This window comes from Haemaphysalis longicornis, unplaced genomic scaffold (genome assembly GCF_048455015.1).
Source record: "Haemaphysalis longicornis isolate Haplotype H1 unplaced genomic scaffold, Haemaphysalis longicornis Haplotype H1 scaffold_4, whole genome shotgun sequence".
In the NCBI taxonomy this organism is placed as follows: Eukaryota; Metazoa; Arthropoda; class Arachnida; order Ixodida; family Ixodidae; genus Haemaphysalis; species Haemaphysalis longicornis.
The window spans coordinates 180,405,452-180,427,809 of NW_027526361.1; the positions used below are offsets into that span (position 1 = coordinate 180,405,452).

General features: G+C 48.0%; 2 protein-coding genes across 2 annotated transcripts in view; both read left to right on the top strand.

Moving 5' to 3' along the window:
• Positions 1–1,154: 1,154 nt before the first annotated feature.
• LOC144180687 (acetylcholinesterase-like) lies at positions 1,155–10,869 on the top strand. Its single transcript, XM_077708979.1, has 4 exons — positions 1,155–1,272; positions 4,845–5,142; positions 9,931–10,018; positions 10,546–10,869. The coding sequence occupies exons 1-4, from the start codon at positions 1,170–1,172 to the stop codon at positions 10,693–10,695; spliced, it is 639 nt and encodes a 212-aa protein (XP_077565105.1). The 5' UTR covers positions 1,155–1,169; the 3' UTR covers positions 10,696–10,869.
• Positions 10,870–16,575: 5,706 nt separating this feature from the next.
• Positions 16,576–22,358, top strand: part of LOC144180688 (carboxypeptidase M-like) — a 51,497-nt gene continuing 45,714 nt past the window's right edge. Inside the window, exon 1 of the mRNA XM_077708981.1 lies at positions 16,576–16,704. The gene's annotated coding sequence lies outside the window, so the exon portion shown is untranslated. The remainder of the gene's footprint in view (positions 16,705–22,358) is intronic.

The following is a 22,358-nucleotide window of genomic DNA, read 5'->3' on the forward strand; positions in this document are numbered from 1 at the left end:
AAGGGAACTAAAGTGCGCTGCATCGAGTGCAACAAACTTGGATGGGTTAGTTAGAAATAGTTCAATCGAAATTAAAATGTCAGGATGTGAATTATATATCCTCGTTTTATTAGCAGTCACTTATCAAGTACCCTGTAACGCTTTTGGGAAATTCAGAAATATTGCGTCAGTCTCCAGGTTAGTATCAGGACTTGGACGCATCACATTTGTATGCATCAAGCAGTTCCTTAAGTTTAGTGTTCACTCTTCGAGTAGTTATAACTGCTCTTTTCATTTTCTTTATTTTGGTATCGCCAAAGTGCATTCATGGAATAAATCAGAAGCAATTAGAGATAAACATCTTTTTGCACTTATATCTTTGTAATGGTTTGCGTCTGGGCTAGTTTGTTTTACTGCGCTTGCATGTAGGACTTCGATATACACTACTATAAATCTGGTCGTTTTGGTTGGTAAAAACGTTCAGTAGAATGAAATCGAACGCATCACTTACGACACCAACTAGGTGCCCCGAATATACTGTTACGTCAGTGGCAAACATTGTCAATCAGTCGTAAAAAACTTCATTGCAAAAATGTGGCGCCAAGGAATGGAGCTATCACTTTGCAGGAACAAGTGCATAGATGCAAAGGTGGAAAGAGGAAGATCGACATCCGGCAGCTCATTTCGACTTTGAACAGTGGGGGCTTACGTTATACCTGAAGAAGACCACTTGGGCTGCTAAAGCTGCGTTGTACTGATGTGCTGCCGGACCCGAGCCACTTCCGAACTGCGTACTGTTTAAAGCCACCACATGGCACTTCTGTTTTAGTACCCTTCTAGGTGCTGTCACCAATGACAAAAGGGCACACTTTTCAGGCAATTTACGGTTGTATGATAATTTCATAGTTAGGACCTGATGCTTAAGAGGCCGAAAAAACATTGCTTATAAAACCGTTCTTCGGATTTTTTTAGCAAAATCTTCCTTAGAAATAATTCTTATACGTTCCTCTGGCATTCAAAAGAATCGCTGCGGCCTGGGCAGCTGTTTCTCTTCTGCATTTCTGTGAACGACTATTAGGTGAGGTGGCCTTTGCTCTTATAAGCAGGTGTTCGTTTTAACACTGCGCACAATTATATCACCTTGAAAGAGCGTTCTTTTCTATTTTCAGACCCTTGGGCCGGATGTGGACATGGCATGGAAAGTCAACGATCTCTTGAGCACAGTATACGGCTTGAATACGAGCCTTGACGTCATCGAGGGCATTCGAAGTAGAGCTGCGCATGAGAACACAAGTAAGGGCTGCGCCAAAAGGTTTGCTTTCAATTAGAAGTTGAACCCCGTCACGTAGCTGAGTGAGAACCTTGGCGAACGTTATTTTGGAACAGTTCGGAGACTTTAGTGAGCCGTAACCAGGCCCCTTCGTCACCAATTTATGTGCACACCGGTAGTCGCTGCTGTGTCATTATGGTTTGTTATGGTATTCAAAGAGGTCCCTTAGGCCTGAGGTCTTTTAATGCGAAATTTTGGCTTGGTCGTTGGTGTCGGCGTCTGGGAAAACAAAATTCAAACCCTTCTACTCCGTGAATATTGGATACAAGAAAAGCTGACCCACCAATCCTTGTATGCGACAGGACGACAAACGGAAGATCAACTGTTTCGCGACTGCGTCCAGTCGCGGCAAGTGTATTGGTCGCGGAGGATACAAGTACCGGAACATAGTCGAGTAACGCGGCATGACGACCCTTGACTAAGGCCAATTGCACGTGCTGCATACCTTGAAGCCCTCGACTCTGGCGGAATTCGGAAATCCGTCTGCAAGGCCCCGCAGCGCCCAACTTTTGGCGTCCGCGTCAGGCGCGTTGCCGATCCGCAACACATCGTTATAAAACGACAACCGGTCGCACACGTCCCAACTTTCTCCGAACTGTCGACGCAGAAAATCACGTTTAAATTGTTGTTCGCGCATCTGAAGTTGCTCTTCCCAGACTCTTGATGTCAACGGCGTCTCGCAGCATTGTCCGCTTGGCGACGTTACGAATTCTTCCGTCGCGCTTACCATGTGCGGTTAGCTTCTTCTACACGCCCTTCTCCTTTACGGGCCTCATGACGGCGACGCTCATATTCCATTTCATATGTTATCTATGACATTCGATGTAGCGGAGTAGCTATTCGGCAGTTCCCAAGTGGCCTCCCCATGGCATCTAAGTGCACAACTGCCTCAACGTATTTATGTGAGTTTATTCCATCACCCTCTCGTTCTACAAAAGCGCGTACGGCGAACGAAACGCCGGGTGTAAGGAGCCCCGACGTAATGGGGGTCATCCGTCACCCATAGAGAGGTACGGTGGACGCCGTACGAGAGAGGCAGTATTTTTTTTCGGCTTCGAATTCATCCATTAGCCATGACAGCTGCGGCACACTCCGTACAGGCAACGACCTCCCCGACGCACGAGCACGCGCCGCTGAGTAAATTATTGCTGACCGTGCGAGACCCTCATATCTCAGCCATACACAGCTTCTCTGTAAAACGGCTGCTTTGAACCGGTGCGTGGCACGAGGTGATTCATTGCATGGGGCGTTCTATAGCGCGTGTTAAAGTCGGTGGTAGGGATGCGTGTCACACAGCGCCAGTACACTGCAAACTAAAGGAGTGGAGAATTGACTTAAACGAGCGCATAGCCAAGGAGCGAAGACAACGCTCGTCGTCAACTCTTATAACTCCAGCAGCGGCGCAATGTGACAGATCGAAGAATTCGAAAGCGGTAAGGCGGGTCGCAAAGCAAGGCGTTGCCAGCGGGAAGACTGTAACGGCCTTCGAAAACGCGAAACAAAGCGAAGTGTCCTAGGTGTTCAGCTTAGCATTCATTCTTTAACCTTCACAACCCGTCAGAAATTCTGAGGGGTCGTCGGACGTTTTACAACAAACGTCGTTGAGGCTAACATCGGCAACGGCTTATAGAATTCATATACCACCACGGCAGTTCTGAGCTGTGTCGTGCGACTTGTCGTTTACGAAAATTAATAAAAACGAGCACCACCCACTACGATTCTACAGCACTTCTAGCGGAAGATTTTTTGTGATGCATCAAAAACTGCCCTTTGAGTGTCGTGCGCTGCGCACAGACCCGATTTTAGTGTCAAGACCCTGACAGATACCATAGTCTTCCATAAGGAGAGCAGTAAAGTACCTATTAGGAGGGGTGTCATGCAAGGAGACGTGATCTCTCCGATGTTATTCACAGCATGTTTACAAGAAGTATTCGGAACATTGAATTGGGAACAGGTGGTAGTAAGGGTTAATGGAGAATACCTGAGTAACCTCATATTTGCTAATGACGTTGCCTTGCTAAGTAACTCGGGGGAGGAATTGCAAAGCATGCTTACCGCACTGAACAAACAGTGTAGAACCGTGGGCCTGAAAATGAATATGCAAAGTAAGGCTCAATAACCTCAAGAGCGCACAGCGGTTTGAGATAGGTAGCGAGGCAGTGGAAGTGGTAAGCGAATATATCGACTTAGGCCAAGTTGTGACCCCAGATCCCAAACATGAGGCAGAGATAATTTGATGGATAAGAATGGGGTGGAGTGAATACGGCAGACATTCTCAGATAATGAATGGCAGCCTACCATTGCCCCTGAAGAAGAAAGACTATGACAGCTGCATCTTACCGGTACTCACCTACGGGGCAGAAACTTGGAGGCTCACTAAGAGGGTCAACCTAAATTGAGAACGACTCAGTGGGCAATGGAGCGGAAGATGATAGGTGTAACATTAAGGGGCAAGAAGAGAACGGAGTGGGTCAGGGAACAAACGCGTGTTAAGGACATATTAGTAGAAATTAAGAAGAAGTGGGCGTGGGCAGGGCATGTAATGCGAAGGCAAGATGAGGGTAACACAGTGTATCCCTAGAAAAGGCAAGCGTGGCAGGTTGCGCCAGACAGTTAGGTGGGCAGATGAGATCAGGAAGTTTTCGGAGATAAATTGGTCACGGTTACCACAGGACCGGGGTAACTGAAGATCTATAGGAGAAGCCTTCGCACTGCTATGGACGTAGACGGGCTGATGAAGATCATGAATGCCTTGATTTTCACGAGCAGCATTTCTATGGCTGAAGCCTATGGAATGTTTGTTGTTTTAAATCGCATATTCAAACGTGCAGTCCCCAGGTCTCTAGTGTTCCCAGATTCCTTGAGCGCTGTGCGAGCATGATCATGCGGGAAGTTCTGCAAAAACATATTAATGATATAGTTTATAAAACCATTATATTAGCATATGCTTCAAATCGCGCAGTGACCGTGTGCTGGGTGCCAGTCCGGGATCTCTAATGACATTTTTTCGCACGAGTACGATAAGTTTATAAAACCGTAAATCCTCATTTTTCTGTGGATACGCACCCAAGCCTCTTATTTGAACAGGACTTGTAGATACGGAGAGGCGGTGAGAAATCTCGTGGGTCAGCTATGGAATGTAAACCGTCTGCCCGATGTGTTTTAAAATTGGATTGGATAGGAAAACGTTTCTCCAATCCAATCCGAGGGGAGAATAATTTTCGCTCTTCTTCTACATGATCAAGCAGCAGTTGTATTTTCCCTTACCTGAAAACACAGTCAATTGGGCCGGGTGATCACACCGTCGATCGATTCGATGTGAGGCGTAGAACTCTTGTGTTCGTGTACCGACGAAGAGGGCGCACTAGAAGGGTGGGGTAGTTTCGTGGTAGAAGGATTTGGTTTTAATTCGTAGGATTTCAAATTGATGGGGATAGGCCATATTGTGTCACATTGTGTAGACGTAAAGATATCGTTGTATTGGAACATTTGCTTGAACAATGTTAACTTAGCCAAGGTTTTTCTCCAAACGCAGGCGCCGCCGCCGACGACCACTGGTGGGCTTCCAAGTTGCTGGGCGACGTGCTCTACGTTTGCCCGCTGATACGCCTGGCCCAGCAGTTGGCGGCCGAGCATCGAAACAAGGTGTTCGGCTACGTCTTCGAGCACCGAGCAAGTTTCGCGCTCTTCAACGACTCGTACGGCGCCGGACGCTTTTCCGAACTTGACTTTCTATTCGGGAGGCCGCTGGACGGCTCGCGCGCGGCGACAGACGAAGAGAAGGAGTTGAGCGGGTTCATCATGCAGACCTGGTCTATCTTCGCGCGTACAGGGTAATGTCTGTAAAGAGGCAGCCTGCGATTAAATTTACCAGAGAAACAGTCGCAACGCTGTGTTAGTAACGTTGTCTGAGCATAGTTATGGAAAGTGTGCTGCATGTATTATAAGAAATGGCTAGACGATTTGGAACGTCTCAGGGATGATTTTCGCGGCCATGCTGTGATGGGCCTTACGCTACTGCTGCATTATAATGTTATGACCCAGTACTTGATTTGCCCGCCATTGAAGCGGGCTCGAACCTTGCGGGGGGCACGGTTACTGATGGAGGCGAAATACGAAGGTTTGTGTGTCCATACCTCGGCACACGTCTACGATTTCCGGGTGGTGTGGAGGCTCCTGCACTCCAGCGCGCCTATGTTGCTCAGCACGTGAGACCCCAACGCAGTCATATTTCCACGCGAATTCATGTAAATTTAAATGTTGCTTCGCACGTCACTAATTCAGTTTCATAACGTAAACAAAATCCTCTTGATGAAAAAAAAACATGACGAAACTCATGCTCGACGCTAAAGTCAGGCCTTACGTTGCGAAGAATTTTTAAATGCCTACTGCGTGCTTAGTGCTCCCGAAGCCTTTACAAATGGCCACGCGGTGGCCTGATGAATGCTTTCACTCTTTCCTTTGAGCCTACAAACAGTGCGAAAGCTACATGTATCGCCAGAACAGAGCCGCACGTTCTGATAAGCTTGTCTGTGCAGGTAGGCTTTAAAGCGAAGCCCTAGTGTCCTCGCTGATACCGTTGTAGGCCAATACGCCCTGCAGGAAAGCCAACTTTGACTATGATGATTAATGATCGTGGGTGTAGTGAAAAAAAGAACGGTTCCCGTGGCCGGATAGAACATGGATCCCTCGCGCTATGAAGCCGGCGTCTATCCGACTGCTCCACTTCGACATGGCAGAAATGAACGCCAAGCAGCAGGTAGCGATTCGCGCCGTACGCCCCAAAGCCAAACGTTAGGCCGACGGAGTGCACACCCGAGAGTTGCTGTGGGTATTCCAAAGAAGTTGTGCGTACCTCCACAGCCGCCAGTTGGGCTAGTTGGTGCATGATGGAAAACGTCAAAGCGCACAAATAACGGGGACAGACAGGAGCGACACACGCAAGCGCTCCATCGTAGCTCGTACTGTCAGTGTGGGATTGGCCAACCAAATAATCCCTCAAGAGAAATATTTGCGTTCAACCACCGTCGTCGTTAGACGGAGGGGTGCATGAGTTTTTGTCGTGGCTGCACTTTTTGTTCGCGATTTTCTTCAAAGCAGCTATGAAACGTTTTTCAACACGAAAGCCTTACATACCTTATGGAGCGTGAAAAGTGGCAGCCGCCGTCGCCGTCGTAGTCGGCGCGTCCAACACGAATGGTACAAAGCACCCGCAGATGCAAAGAAAAACAAACATTTCGGTTTCTCTTGAGTGTAGACCCCAATCCCCAGAGCAAAAGTTGAGTGCTCTACCACTGAGCTAGTGTAGTGTATCACTTCGTAAAAGCGTCGGACCCGGATGTTAACTTGCGCGCGAGTTTTAGAAAGAGATTGTGATTGATGCGTGTCAGTATGTGCTGTTTCTCACATAGATTGTTTGTCGTCACTGCATTAGTTTACAACCGGTTTATCAGAAAAAATACAGAAACGACTGGTCTGACGTTCAAAATACACGCAGTAACGCCATCTGTGCGCCGCGCGGAGGGACATCCGGCTGCAGTGATGAGGTCCAGTGGCAGCGCCCAGTTTTTCAGTGTACAGTTCGCCGCGCGTTTTCATTCAATCTCGGCCTTGAAACCCCAAAGTTCAATATTTGCATCCGTAATGTCCACTAGGTGCACACTCGAAACAGATTTTGCATGTTAAACGCGCTACAAATGGTTAAATTTAGCCGCATACAATTTTGCCGTTGTGTCACCATAACCGATGTCTGCAAATAATTGGGGACAAGGGTGCGAGAGAAACCGCGCTTGTAGAAGCACTCCTATTCTTGAACGTGTGTCTGTATCGCTGAAAAACTCAGAAAGTGGGTTACCCATTCTACACCTCAATGCGGTTACGCAATTAGGCAAAGTTTGCAACCTATTTAGGTCACACTTAGACCTGTATAGCTATAACGCGTAATATATGTACCGGCGGCTGAAAACACGGCAGGGACCCCAATACCTCTGGGTGGTGAGGTCATGAAAAGGGCGAGACAAATGGAGGAACGGAGCAGTTGTTTTCTGCAGCTACGAAAACCTCACATTGCAATGTTTGTTCTCTACCTGGATTTATAACTGGTTTATTAGATGCAGAGCATCTGATTCACTCGCCTTGTCCCTCCGGCGTTGTCGTCGTTGTTGTCGTCGGCGTTGTCCACCCCTCTGCCATTCTCCTCGCCGCGCGAGCTGCGCTCTCCGCCGCTCTCCGCCGCTCACCCCCTCTCCTCTCCGATAACGAACACTCTCTCGCGAGGGGCATTGGTTTGGATTTGATTGGATTGGCTTGGCTTGGATTCGGTTGGATTGGATTTGGATTGGATTGGATTAAAGTGTATTGTGTTGGATTGCGTTGCGTCATAGCCGCGGCACGTTGCGTCATAGCCGCGGCAGACGCGCTGGGGCCGGCGCATGTGCAGTACTCTCTCTTCCGCGGTTTCCTCTCCTTCGGGCGCGCTGCGCATATAACCGGTGTGCCGTTCTCCGGCGAAGCAACATCCACGCTTGGCTCAAAGACCTAGAGTCCACGCCGCTTTACAAGTACGCCAACGTCGTCATCGACTGGGACCAGCTTACGCAGTCCCCTCAACGTTATGAGCGCTATAAAACGCTTTCCCTTCGCCGCTCCGCCTATGCGTCGCATCTACACAGGGGTTCCCGCGAGGGGAGCTGGGAGTTTTTTATACACTTCGCGTTGTTCGTTCTGACAGGACGCGGCTTCCTGCCCTGACGGGACTGAAAATGTAGAGGTGTAAAAGGGCTTCACATAGACATTCATTGCTTATCAAATCTGTGGTTCCCTAAAGACAAGTGATCTGGGTTTTCACCAGTGGTTTTGCAGCGTTGCACTCACTCGTGCGTTCATCGTTTCACTTCCTTCTGAAAGTGCTGTGTAAAAAGGCTTGCATAAAATCAAAGCCGCTTTCTTAAGGTAAATGTGGTTAAGACGCTAAGATTTCTTCTATGCAACCTGAATCAAACTCAGAAGCCAAAATCCAAACTCCCTCAACCGTGTCGGAATGGCGCAATATTGCACAAATGTCGGCTTCATAACGCCATGGGACACGTTCAATTCCGACCACGGAAAGGGCTTTTGTAGCTACACTGGCCGAGGTTGAGCAGTTTCGCGTGGCTCCTTGAGAGCCGTGCTTGCATGCGCGAGGAGCAGTGGCGTCTCACGGCGCAGAGCTGGCGCGCCGGAGCTGCCGCCACCACGACTGGATTGCATTGGATTGGATTGGATTAAATTGAATTGGGTTGGATTGGATTGGAAAACGTTTTAACAGCAGTAAGCACGATAATAAGCTTTTCCTAGACAACCAGGAAACCCAAGAATAACCAGCTGAACCTGAGCTCACGCTACGTGTATCCTGACATAGCCGAGCGAAGCCACTGCTAGTTTTTTCTTGAGGCGCTTCCTGTGTCTTTTCGGAAACCCATTGTGGATGCATGGCTTTTCTTCCGTGCGCTTCGGGCGAGACGATCTGGATTTGGGACTTCGACTTTGGTGTTTAAATAAATCGACTTTCTACAGGAGCAACTTCCGCGTTTCAACCATCTTCCCTTTACCCACGATCATCACCATTGTCCGAGAAGGTTGGTTTTCCTGCAGGGCGATTCTGGACAACGTCGCCATCAGTTAGGTATAAAAAGCTTCGCTTTAATACGCCCGCGATTAACTTCCATTAAGACTGTGCATTGCTAGGAAGGTACAGGAAGGCCTCTTTCTTGTAGGCTGACTAAATCTAAATCACATGTGTTTAACATTTGGAAAGGAAATAAATCAGTTGAAGTAGAGGTTAGCACAGATATCTGTGCAGGTATGAGGGAGCGTTTGTGCTGTTTCCACCTTCTCACAGAGTATAATAATAATAATAATACTTTTATTACACAGAGCAGAAAGGTGTACAAAGGCACAGGCCTGCCAAAGCCGCTGTAGGCTTGAAGGGCAGCGGAAATCCGTGCACATAGCCGAGCATCAATCAGTAACAGAATTGTCTATTGAAGAGGGTACAACATAACCACGCGTGAGAAAAGAAACAGGGTAAACTGCAAAACCATTACAAGCTACACTCTGCCACAGAGTGACGGGAAACATAGCAACAAGCCAACGGTGGTCGGCAATAGCGGCAAGCAGAGTCAGGCAACTTCATAGCAAAATGCACGTAGGCGATTTTTTAGTTTACGACTGCTCACTTGAGATACACTGGATGGCAATTTATTGAAAGACGACGGAACATTGTAGCGCCGCATTCTTTGACCATACCTTGTAAGAAGACACCGTGGTATCCGATACACGTCTCTTGGTCTCAGGGTACGCGTAGGAATGGATTTTTGTTTGTAGTAACCCGTCCAAAAATGCTTTAACACGATTGTGCTCATTAGCAGCATAGTAAAATTGTGCAATTGTAACGTTGTGAAAATATTTTCACCTCCGGGGAGGCATAGATTATAGGCTACATTTTTGAGCAGAGAGCTTAGAACGGAATTCAGTCTCTGCTGCAATCGGGCTGTGCAGTGTCAATACACTGCAATACCGTAACGTAGAGCACTGCGGTATGATGTCATAATCCGTGATTGGAGTCTTTCTGGTTGCTTCAGGTCTCCACCACCAGCGGACGGAAAAGCTTGGCCTGCTTACAGCAAAAGAAGGGCCGTGCACGTCGCCATCAATTTGAAAAAGAAAAAAGTAAGGACATTTTTTAAAAGTCACTCAGTGCGGAATCTTCCCGTTTCTCACGATATACCTAACGGTCTCTCAATGTTTTGTTCCGGTGGCCTTGTTCACAAGACAACCCATCTCAATTCACAGCTGTGTCTGCGCCCGTTTATTAGCCACAGTCGCAAATGGTATCCATGGGCGAAATTAGATTAATCTTAAGAGGGCCTTGAAGACAATGTACACGTTTCGCTGCCCAAAACGACTGCTCTGTTGCGATAACAATGATAATGTTGTCGGACCGTTCAGGCAAATAATCAGGATATAAATAAAGGCAGAAGCACCAGTGGTGTCTCCACAGCCGCTATCTGGTAAGTTCGCTACTACGTCCCAGATTCTTGTTGCGATTGGTGGCCGCACATCAAAGCCAACGCCAAGAAAATGACTGGGCGATTGGGCAGGGGTCTGCAGTTTTCTTTGATCGAGCCACTTCAATACTAATGTGCTGTCGACCTACTGATAACTAGAATACCGATTGTTCTTGGTTTTCCTTTCAGGTTATGTGGGATTTTAAGAAAAACGATTGCTCTCTCGTGGATGACCTTTTTCCGGGCGCCATCAACACGGCCACAACAGCACTACGCAAGAGCCCAAAAGCAGCCGCAACTTCGAAGCCTGCTTCGAAGCCTGCTAAAGCGCCGGGATAACTCAGACTCCGATGAACTCCCTCTCAACCGAAGAGAATCTAGTTTGGGAACACACTTTCACCTTTGCATTTAATGGGGATACGAATTCTGCTAATGATCCATGTCGTGCTCTCGATGCGTCATTGCGATTTATACTAAATGAGCATTTTTCTGTACACTTTTTATTTATTTATAGACAACGACAATGTCGGGGAATTAAAGGGCCCATTAAGCAAAATAAACGATTTGTTGATTAGAAAGACCGCATTGTCTACATGACAATGACACCAATTTTACCGCAAACTCCGTACAAATAATGGAAACAACAAAGAAACATGTGGATCAGGGGCGACTCCCCAGTCACTTTTCGGCAACTTTTCTATGACGTCACAGGTTTCGCTTGTGCGACTGGCAACCGCCGAGCTAACCCATCGGAAGGACACGTCACTGGGCGATGGCCGCGGGGCCTAGAGTTCCGTTTGGCCGCATATATCGCTTGAATGCTAACGTGCACTCGAAATGAAAATATTTATTTTAGTGTTGGCCGATGTGACATCACTCCTGCCCAAAACGGGACACGGTAACGTAAAATTTCAAAGTTTGCCGATGCTTTTAGCCTTCTTTTGTTTAAAAATTTGGGGCAGCTTCGCACAAGTCGCGCTAAGACTGGGCAAAGGAGCGACGCACTTGGCCCGACGTAGCTTATTCTTAGTTCATCTACGTTTATGCCTGGTTATGCTTGGAGACGCGGCCAAGTTTTCTGTATGGTTATGCCTCGAAACAAGGTAAAGTTTTCTGCGTGGTGTCGTCGTTGTCCCCCCAAAGAACAATGAACAGTCATTAAGGTACTTTATAATCTACGCCAGCTCGTAACTCCGGATCTTGTGCAACTCGCTAACGTTTCGCCGCCTCTTCACCGGTGTGATATTCGGGGCTGGACCGAGGTCGTCATAACCATTCTTGAGTGGCGGCCCGGAGGGTTTCATGCCATGCTTCCGCGTCTTCCGGAGTGACGCTCTTGTGTCACCCAATATCTCCCTTCGTCAGACACCCGGCTGTTGCACCTCACGTGGCTTTCCGAACTTGCCGCTGAATGTTCTCCATTACTGGCAGGCCAGGCTTGTTTTAAAAAGTCCGCAGGCTTTCACATCTCTCCCACGGTGGATCGAATTAGCACGCGCCAGAACCGGCGGCAACCGTCTTCGCGAACTCGGCGTGCGGTGGTGATTTATTTACAAAGGCGGGAAGAGAAAAGGACTGAGGATATTGCTGAACTCATTTAAGAGTTCACCCTCATACAACGCAGTCCAGGGAAGGGGATTGGGGTTTTAAAGGATAGGAAGAGAGAAGTGGGAAGAGAAGAGCGGCAGGAGAGTGGGGGACAGTCTATTTCGAGTTCGTTTTGTCCATGACTGGATGGCTACAAGTGCAGCGCTAGTCCTGTCACAACCAGCGAGTAGGTGCTGGAAGACCTCCCGTCGGATGGCGTCCGGTCCCGTGGGGAACACGAAGTTTTCCAGCTTGTGGCTTCGGGCACCGAGTCGCTGGAGTGCGGCCCCGAGTTCTGCCCTCGCGGTGTCGTGCTGGCGGCGAGAGCACAGTACGTGCTCTAGCGTCTCGGGCTCTGGGCAGTCGGCGCAGGTGGGGAACGCCCGGAGGCCTTGTGAAGCACGAGCGACCAGGCGTCTCTGCTGATGCAACCGGGCAAGACCCGTGGGGCCTGGCCACTGACTACTCGGGCATCGGAATGCATGGCCTCCACCACTCGTGACAGGATAGTCCTTGCAGCATCAAATGACACCATTCCCGGGAGGCTGAGACCCCTGCCTGGTGAGCAGCACCCTTGGCCAGGGCGTCTGCAACGTCGTTGCCCGTGATTTTAACGTGCGATGGCAGCCAGTGAAGTCGCAGTGGACAACCCTGCGCCTCTTGCGCATGAAGCTTCGCCGCCAGCGACCGCTCAACGTAGCTGCTGGAGCTGGCTGGCTGGTTGGTGGCACGCAGATGGAGGAGGGCGGACCGTGAGTCAGTCAGGATGATGGCCCCCCGGATTTGGGTGCCTTGCTTGAGAAGGTTTGCGGCCAAGTGGAGTCCAGCCAGCTCTCCGTGGGTAGGTGTGGCCGGGAAGGGCAGGCTGCACACCTGGGTGGTGACGAGTTCTAGGGCCGCGCAGGCGGCTCCGGCTCTGCCCGTCGACTGTTGCACGGAGCCATCCGTGTGCACCTACAAAGGTCCGGCAGAGTCACCCTGCAGCAGGGCAGCCACCTCTTGGTGGACCGCCTCGGGTGGAGTCGACCTCTTGCTACGGACCCCCGGAAATGTGGTGGCGATCTGTAAAGCCTGCCCCGTGCCTGGGGGTCGTGGCTCCAGGCCGGGCCGCTGCAGCAACGCGAACTCGGCGTACTTCAGGCGCGAACACGTATGAACCGGCGAGAAGAAAAGCGCGCCAGAGGTCACTGCACGAAAGCTGGATAGTGTGTTCTTGAAGGTCGAGCGGTGCCGGCACGTGTGATGACGCCGCGCGTTGCCGCAGTGACGGCATAGCTGGGTGACGCTTGGCTCAGCCTACGCAGCTGTGCCAAGGTAGGGTCGGGCACCTCGCCCCACAGGGGTATTTTTCTTGGTATTTTTTAAGCGCATAGCACTTTAAAGGCTCGCCTTGTCGTCGTAGCTCTCTCGCTGGACCCATGTAGAGACCCACGGTGTCTCGTCGTAGCGGCGTCCCACAGATCTAGGCTTTGAAAACGAAGCGGTGTAATATAGTCATAACCGTTCTAAACTCGTGAACCGCTGGCGCTTGTCATACATCTCCGAGTTGTTTAGCGCAAAGAAAACTGCAGGTACATTTGCAGCAATTGCTTGTATTCATTGGCGAGGCGCGCATGCAGGCAACCGTGTGAGTGCTGATGATGATGGTTGGATGTTAATGGTTCGAGGTCAACCTGGGCAAAGAGCGCCAAAACAATGGTTATATATGAGAGGTGAAACCGTAAACACTAAGATAAGTCATCAAAAACAAAAGTAAAATCAGAAGACAATGATCTTGGCTGGTGTATAGGGCCAGGGAGTGATACGCACTTGATAGAAAACATTGCATCGTCAGACAGGGAAAACGCTGGGTGTAGTGGGACGTGTAGTCTGTATAGTTGTGGGAAGTGTTTGCGTTGTGTTGTGTAGAGTGCTGTGCATTGAATGAGTATGTGAACTACGGGTAGGGCCTCTCCACACCTGCTACACAGAGGTCTTGAAGACCCCGCGAGCAGATACGTGTGTGTGACGTGTGTGCCCTATCCGTAAGGGCAACTTCTGTGTATCTGCTGGGTGTGTCAGTGGTGTATGGTCCCAAGCGTGGTTTTATAACACCTAACTTGTTATCTGTCTGTTCACTCCAGTGTGTTTTCCATCTTTTGCGAAGTTGGTGTCTGATGTATGGCTTCATGTCTGTGTACGACACTGTTCCTATGTCCACTGTATTCAAAAGTGTAGCAGCAGTGACCATTTGATCTGCGGGTTCGTTCCCAGCTATTCCACAGTGGCCAGGAACCCAACATATTGTTATCTGGAGACTTGAGGCGTATTCCGACATAAGGGCCTTAAAACAAGATCGATTACATAATTCTTTGAACGTTTTCTGGACAAGAGGGCACCTACAACGCTAAGAGAATCCGCATACACTATGGACTTTAAAATTTAATGTTTGACAATGTGATATAAAACAAGTAAAATGCCGTGTGCTTCAGCCGCGAAAATGCTGTTGTGGCAGTTCATTCTTTTTCTCACGTTAAAGCTCGGTCCGTGCGCAGCAGAAGACACAGCATCAGCTGTCTTTGATGCATCGCAGTAAAACTCTCCACACTGGCGCTTCTCCTGCAGGGAGAGGAAATGCTGCATAATAGGTACCCTTGGTGCCCTGTTTTTGTCGAATTTCAAAAAGGACAAGTCACAACAAACAGCCCGGAGTTGCCATGGTACAACAAAATCAGTGATGGGTGTCTTGTAGATGTGTGAAAATGACACTGCTAGCTCAGAAGCTTCGGCTCTCACTCTGAGAGGGGACGGCATGGGAATAGATGGACGGTTTAAAGACAGCTGCTGTGAGGATGCATCATGACTGGTCGAATTAAAAGGATGATTTGTCACAGACATTATTTTAGAGGCATACAACAAGTTAGTATCCTCTGGTTATACAGGGATCATTTGTCACACTCTGCATAGAGGCTTTCAACAGGGCTAGTGCGAAAGGCGCCACAAGGAAGGCGAAGCCCCAAATGCAGAACCGGGTCAAGCATTTTTAGTGCTGTTTTCGCTACCGTAGTCCAAGCGAGACTACCAATGCAGTATAAAGACGCAGGAGGAGCTGCTTGTCTGCACTGTAGGATTGGTGGGTCATGACTTTAAAAATATTCATAGTTTTTAGGCATTTTTGCTTAAGCATCTTCAGATGTGAAAGAAATGTTAGTTTGTTGTCGACTGTTAGGCCTAAAAATTATTTATTTATTTATTTATTTATTTAAGAAATACTGCAGGCCATAAGCCCGAGCAGGAGGGGTACATACATCGCAGACACACAAAAACATCAAAAGCATCTTGTGTACATACTGGAAAATACACAAGATGAGCCAAGACATCGATAGTATCAGTAACTCAATGACAAAACAAGAGGAACAACAATCGGTCAGAACAGTGAAGAAATGCAACAAAGCGGTTAGCAAAACAATACGCAGAAAAGTGGCTATGACGATTAAAGCATGACAGGTATCCATTTTAAACATTGGGTTCAAGGCGCTCTACTGATAGCAGGTCCTCTACAGAAGTGTTATTACAATCGTTGACTGTTCGCGGGAAGAAGGAAAATTTGAACAAATCGGTCCGAGCAAAAAACGGCGTGAGAGATAACGCGTGTGAATGACGAGTTCGCCGCGTTGATAGAGGGGTTACGAAGTGGGAGGGGTCAAGACCGAGCCTGCGGTTAATAAGAGAATAAAGAAACTTAAGGCGAATAAACTTTCGTCGCTCTCCTTTTTAACAGGAATCGACACGCCGTTTATAGTAATATCAGGGTCCACATTGATCCCGCGCACACGGGTGAACACAACACAAGTACTTTTTTAGGGTTCAGTTTAAAACCGTTTCTGTCCGCCCAGCCAGCAAGTTTGTTCACTCCGAGCCGGACTTGACGTTCACAGATTGATATATTATATGATTTAAAGGGTGCTTGAACATCATCTACAAAAACTGAACAGAAAATGGTTGATGGCAATGCCTTACGGAGCGACTTCATCTTCACTATAAAGAGAGTGCAGCTCAAAACACCGCCTTGAGGCACGCCATTTTCCTGTACATGTACATTAGAGGGTGCACTACCAATTCTTACACGGAAAGTTCGTTCAGGGTGTTAAGCATGTTGCCGAAAACACCGAATGACCTCAAATCACTCGAGCTGCCGTATCGCCAGGCTGTGTCAAAGGCCTTCGCCATATCAAAGAAGATTGCAATGCAGAACTGTTTATGAATTAAGGCATCTTTTATGTAGAATTTGTGGTCTCTCTACCTCACAATATGCATAATCCTATCATTGCACAAGGCAGGCATTCATGCACACTGCGAGGAACCACCGTGGGTTCGGGCTAGTTGAGCACGCTCACGATACTGAAACGCCGTCGCGCCAACTTAACACCGCCTCTGTTGGGCAGGTGGAGAAAGGGGCGACAAAGGAATATGCCCAGGGTACGGAGGGAAGACGTTTATTTTACACTGACGTTCTAATCACATATTTTACAGTCCCAGTTACACAATTTGCAGTACAGGTACGTACTTCCCGTTAGGTGAAAGGGGCGATGGGGCGCCACGCGCAAGTGCGCACGTTTCGTCGGCGCAGAGCCAGTGGGCTCTTCTGTCAGGGCAAATTCCGGGTTGCGCGCACGTTGAGCGCGCGCGCATCGCCGTGCTGGCCGGATCGGCTCGCAGCAGCGAGGGAGACGGGGCCCCCTTCGCTCACAGGCGCGTACTGCACGGCGTGATCGTCGAGTGGTAGGTACGGCCTTACTATATGCAAGCGTAGGGGCGACAGGAGCAGCCTTGGGCACGGGCCGCAGCCGGAGGGGCTGGTGGGCTTTTGCCGGCGCAACAAAGTTGCAGCCGGCCGGTAAAGAAAGCGTCACATACCTTCGGCCAACGCCTTCGGCGTCCTGGAAGCGTCTAGGCAGGCATTCATGCACACCGCGAGGAACCACCGTGGGTTCGAGCTAGTTGAGCACGCTCACGATACTGAAACGCCGTAGCTCCGCTACCAGGGTGGAGCGCCCGCTGCGTGACAGTGTTTTATCGCCGCAACGGTCTCTGCAGGCTTCACCTCACGCAAGAGTTTGAGAGACTGCTCGGCTCTACGCAGTGGCGCCAAGACGAGCCGGAATTTTGGAGGATAGAGGGGAAGAGCGCCGCGTAATGACACAAACCCAGTGATCGCGCAATGGCTATGGCGTCAGGATCCCCACAAATTCCAACGCAACAAGTTAGTCCGTTGTCTTCTATAGAATGTAGATCGTGTTCCAGTTATTATGGGTATAGCAATCTTGTGGAGACTCGAATATGTGTTGCAGCCCACAGTAGCATTATTATTTATCATGTATTATGTCGCACTCCTGTATGTAAAACTGCGATCGTTCTTAAAGCCGATATTTCATATCGTTACCCGGTAATGTTTACCTTGTCCAACTGTGCGAAAACAAGGCCAAGTATCAATGTAAGTCTTACTTTGACTCCTCTACCTTTGTAAATTATATTTGTTCAGTAGATTTTTCACGTATTAATGTGTTCCAGTGCTCGAATGAGTCCTGGGAAACTTTGTATAAACATCACGTCTGCATCAACCACTCGTACCGTAACCGTGTTTCGCTGTATAAAAAGGAAATATAATATTTATAGAAGACTTAAAAAACTACCGTTTAATCTTTCCCTATCTGAAAGATACTTTAAATGTGCTTCGGTGTTAAACGACGCTGTTTTTGCGAAAAAAACATTATTTTGTGAACAATTTCGTTCAAAAAGGAATGATTCTCGAAAAATCTGGAATCTACTAACTAATTCTTAGGAAGAGACATCAACAACCTGCCCTAGAACATTTACTTCGTAATGATGTAATTCTGAGTTCTCCCGAAGACAACTGTAGATATTTTTCTTCGTTGGAGAGTCCTATAATCGAAGAGTGCGATGCATGCCATTCAGCTTACTGATTTTACCTTTATCCTACAGATGATTTCAAGTATATTCAGCCAATCAGGATCACGCACGCCTGCTAGTGTGGTAGATAACATCTCCGCACAGGCAATAAAGCTTGTAGAAGATACGATATCCCCTGTTCTTGTCCATACAATAAACATTATTTTTCTCACGTACATATTCTCTGACGGAATAAGAATTACTAAAGTTTTTCCTCTATTAAAATCAAAAGGGAGAGATATAATGAAAAATTATCGGGCCATATTCATCCCCCTTTTTAAGTAAAGTAATGGAAAAACTTTTCGTTATTCGTTTATACGCGTACCTTGAAAAGTATAATATTCTCGCAAATGTTTTGATCTGAATTAGGAGAGGCTATTCGAGTAGCACAGCTATTTTGACTTTCGTAGATAGAGTGCGGTAATATACAGATACTGGTTCTTTAGCGGGAGGAATCTGTACACATTTTTGTAAAGCAATTTATTTTTCGAACCATGTAATTCTAAAAGCTAAATTAGAGCTTTACGGCACTAATGGCGTTCCTTTGAGTTTCATAGAAAATTATTTGTAATATAGACAACAGATCGTCCATATTGGTAAATCCCAATCAGAAGTTAAAACTGTATATCTAAGAGTTCCTCAGGGATCCATCCTTGGATCTATATTGTTCTTATTGTACAATAATGACCTGTATTTTCAGCTAGCTTACGCAAGCCAAGTGCTTTACCCCGATGACACCAATCTATTAGTTGCGGACCGTAATGAGAGAGCCTTAATAACGAGAGTTGATGAACAACTAAAAAACTTCTGCCTCCGTTGTACACCTAAAACCATTCGGCTTAATCGCCAAAATTCAGCACACATTGTATTCCACTCAAAGGCTAAAAACGTAGGCGATCTATCTCCTTTATTTATATTTCTTTGTTGATAGTACGCACTAACAATACAAATTTTTAGGTATTCTTGTTGATAATAACTTAAAATTTATTTTACACATACTTGTAAACCGGTGCTATGCATTCAACCACTGCCACACAAATTCCTTTATCGTAGTCTGGGGCTGCACATATAATACACATCTGTTGCCCAGTCCGCGGTTACGAAAATGACCACTTCGCGTAGTTCAACGTTCTACAAGTAACGAAATAATGAGTACGTTTGAATTTTTTAATGTACTTACTGTGTATAACTTAGTGACATACAACATCCCTCATTTTATGTTGAAAATTCGGCGTCGCAAATTAAACATTAACACACCTTGCGCCCAACCTTCCCATCGAACTACTGATACCATCCCCCAACACCTTCTGCTGCCTAAAACTTGTACCAATTATCGAAAAAAACGCTCGAATTCACGGGAGCAATTTGCTGAAATAGTTTGAATGCCGAAGCTCAAAACCTTGCTTCTTCTTTCGTATTGTTAAAAAACCGTGCCAAGCAACATCTCATGTCTGAAAATAAATGTGATAGCGTGATTTTTATAGCACCATTTCTTTTTTTTTTCTAGAGTTGTCACTGCCAACTTGTAATAAAAGTAGTATTATCTGGTTGGGATCCTTTGGTAACGTAGTTGGGTCGCTGTGTACATTGTAAAGGTATATTTTTTTGTTTTATATAAATAATGACCAGCTTCAACTTCAAACCCTCCCGGGATTCCTTTCTCAGCTGCAGCTATCGCGCACCCCGCGCAGCTGGCGCGGGCGCGCACGCACAAGTGTAGCGTGGTATCACGCTACAAAGGGAGCCAATCAGTGTCGTCGACCGCATCGTCTCACGTCGCAGGTGCAGTCGTTCGCTCTCGTCGGGCAATTCACCTACTAGCCCGGCATGGGTAGGCCAGGCGTCGTTCGCTCCGCGGAAGAGCGGGCAGCCATTGAAGAATGTGAACGTTCTCTGTGATGGCGGAGTAATGATCTGCAATGACGTATACCAAACATTTTCGTCTGGCTAAAGCTCAGCGAAATGGAAGGGTTTCGTTTTTTGTTGGTCGATAGTGTCTGGTTCTCATTTCGGTCAATGCGTTTTGCTTTCTGTAGAAGTGCTATAATTTTAGATGCGAACGCATCTCATTCACTCGCCTTGTCCCTGCATCCATTCGGCGTTGTCGGCGTCCACCCCTCCCCCATTCTCCTCGCCGCGCCAGCTGCGCTCTCCGCCGCTCACCCCCTCTCCTCTCCGATAGCGAACACTCTCTCGCGAGGGGCATTGGATTGGATTCGATTGGATTGGATTGGATTGGCTTGGATTGGATCTGGATTGGATTGGATTAAAGTGGATTGTGTTGGATTGTGTTGCGTCATAGCCGCGGCAGACGCACTGGCGCCGGCGCGTCCCCTCACCGTTATGCGCGCTATACAGTCAAACCCGGCTATAACGAACCCGGATAGAGCGAATTATGCTATATATCGAAGAAAAATATTTCAGTTACGGAAATACATGGGAAACAAATTCCTTATAACGAAGTTCACATCCGATATATCGAACTCTGCGCACCGCAAATGGCCGCCGAAATGCACGGTCTCGGGGCGGCGATTGGGATGCGCATTGGCCGCGACCACAAAGCAAGAGTTGCGACTGAGACATTGCGCCTCGCACGGACGACGTGACGCCAGACACTTTCCGTAACTGCTTCCGACGCGCGGGACTCACGACGGAACCCGCGCAGTCAGCGAATCCGGACTAAGACAGCAGCATCGGTGAACTGCGGAAAGAGATCCCCCATTGTTCCCGATGATGTCTCGAATGAAAGCCGTCCGACGCTTATAATGAAGCGCTTTCGGGAGTCAATGTGCTCGGCCAATGCATCTTAGATTTTGGAGGACGCGGACTCGAACTGGTGTAACAATGTTTCGTGTGGAGAATGCTATGCTAGTTGAAGCTGCCAAAACGAAAGTGAAAACAAAAACTACCGCTTTTTTCTTTGCAAAGTAGGCAGTTCCGGCGGAAAGTAGCTTTATTACTTGCAATAAATGGATTATTTTGGGTATGGTACTGGCTACTTTAATGTGTTTGTTTCTGCATGCGGGGATGGTGGAGTTGGGAGGGCGAGAACGGGGGAACTGGTAACAATAAGTTCGTTATAGGCGGGTTCGGCTATATCGAACTATTGGATATATCGAACTAATCCCGGTGCATATCGCAATACGCTATAAACGGGTTTGACTGTAAAACGCGGTGCCTGCGCCGCTCCGCTCCATCGTTCCAGCGCCGTTCCTCCGCTGTCCACCGCTGCAACGTGAACCCCCTATGCGTCGCATCTACACAGGGGTTCCCGCGAGAGGAGGTGGGAGTTTTTTTGTTTTTCGGTCATTCCGTTTCGATTTTGGTCGTTCTAGTTTTCGCTGAGGTCAATACGTCTCACGTGCACCCCTGTTTCCGAACGGAAAAGGTTATAATTTTCATGTTTTGTAGCGTGAGCTACACTGACCGAAGTTGAGCAGTTTAGTGTGGCTCCTGGAGAGCCGTGCTGTGCATGCGCGAGGAGCAGTGATGTCACACGGCGCACAGAACGTTGCTCGCTGCCTGGCATCTCTTGCTCACCCCTCGCGCCCAGCGTCTTCGCCGACTTTCGTTCCGCACGTGGCGGCCCGGTCCACTTGATGATCATGCCAGGGGTGGCCGCGTTTGCAATCGATGGCTCGTGCGTCGCAGCAACACGGGCGTGCGCCTGTGGAACCAGCTTAGCTCTGGGGCGATTGGTGACGCTGCGCCGGAGCCGCTTGATAAATAAATATACATGTGTCACATAATGCGTATCCCGTGTGTGTGTGTCATTGAAGCAGCAGTAAGCGTGATAATCAAGCTCATCCTAGACAACCAGGAAAGCTAAGAATAACCAGCCGAACTTTAGCTCACGCTACGTATGTCCTGGCATAGCCGAGCTAAGCCACTGCTAATTTTTTGTTTACTAAGGATGCTAGCGCTCTGAACGAACAAAGACTTGCAGCGTCAATTAACACTACTAGCTAATTAGGAAAAATCTCCCTAAACATAAAGCACGATTGTTTGACTCATAGGAAAGAGTCTTTGTTTTTTGCCACTGATAGCACATGACTCGGGATGCGTGTATGTAAAAGAAGCAGCCGTTGAATTTTCTCCGCTTCCTGGGATTGAGGCAAGTGACCCGCACACGTTTGTTTATTCCCTTGCGGGAAAACAGTTCTTTAAAAACGAGAGCATTCCGCGGATCGACCTACGTAACAATTATCACGAATTTAAGCTGTTGGAAAGCTGGAAAGTTCTCATGTTACCGCAGGATCAGGAAAAGCTCAGTCATGCAACGTGGAGGTTAGGAGTACAGTTAAACCTGGATGTAACGAAGTTAAAAAAATTCGCATTTTTTCGTTACATCCAGGTTTTCGGTACATGCAGGTTTCAAGCTGAAGCTCGCGGGAATGAAGCAGAAATAAAACCATTATGCTAGGCATCAGTAATTCTGAACTCACCCTAGTTCAAGGATATATTTC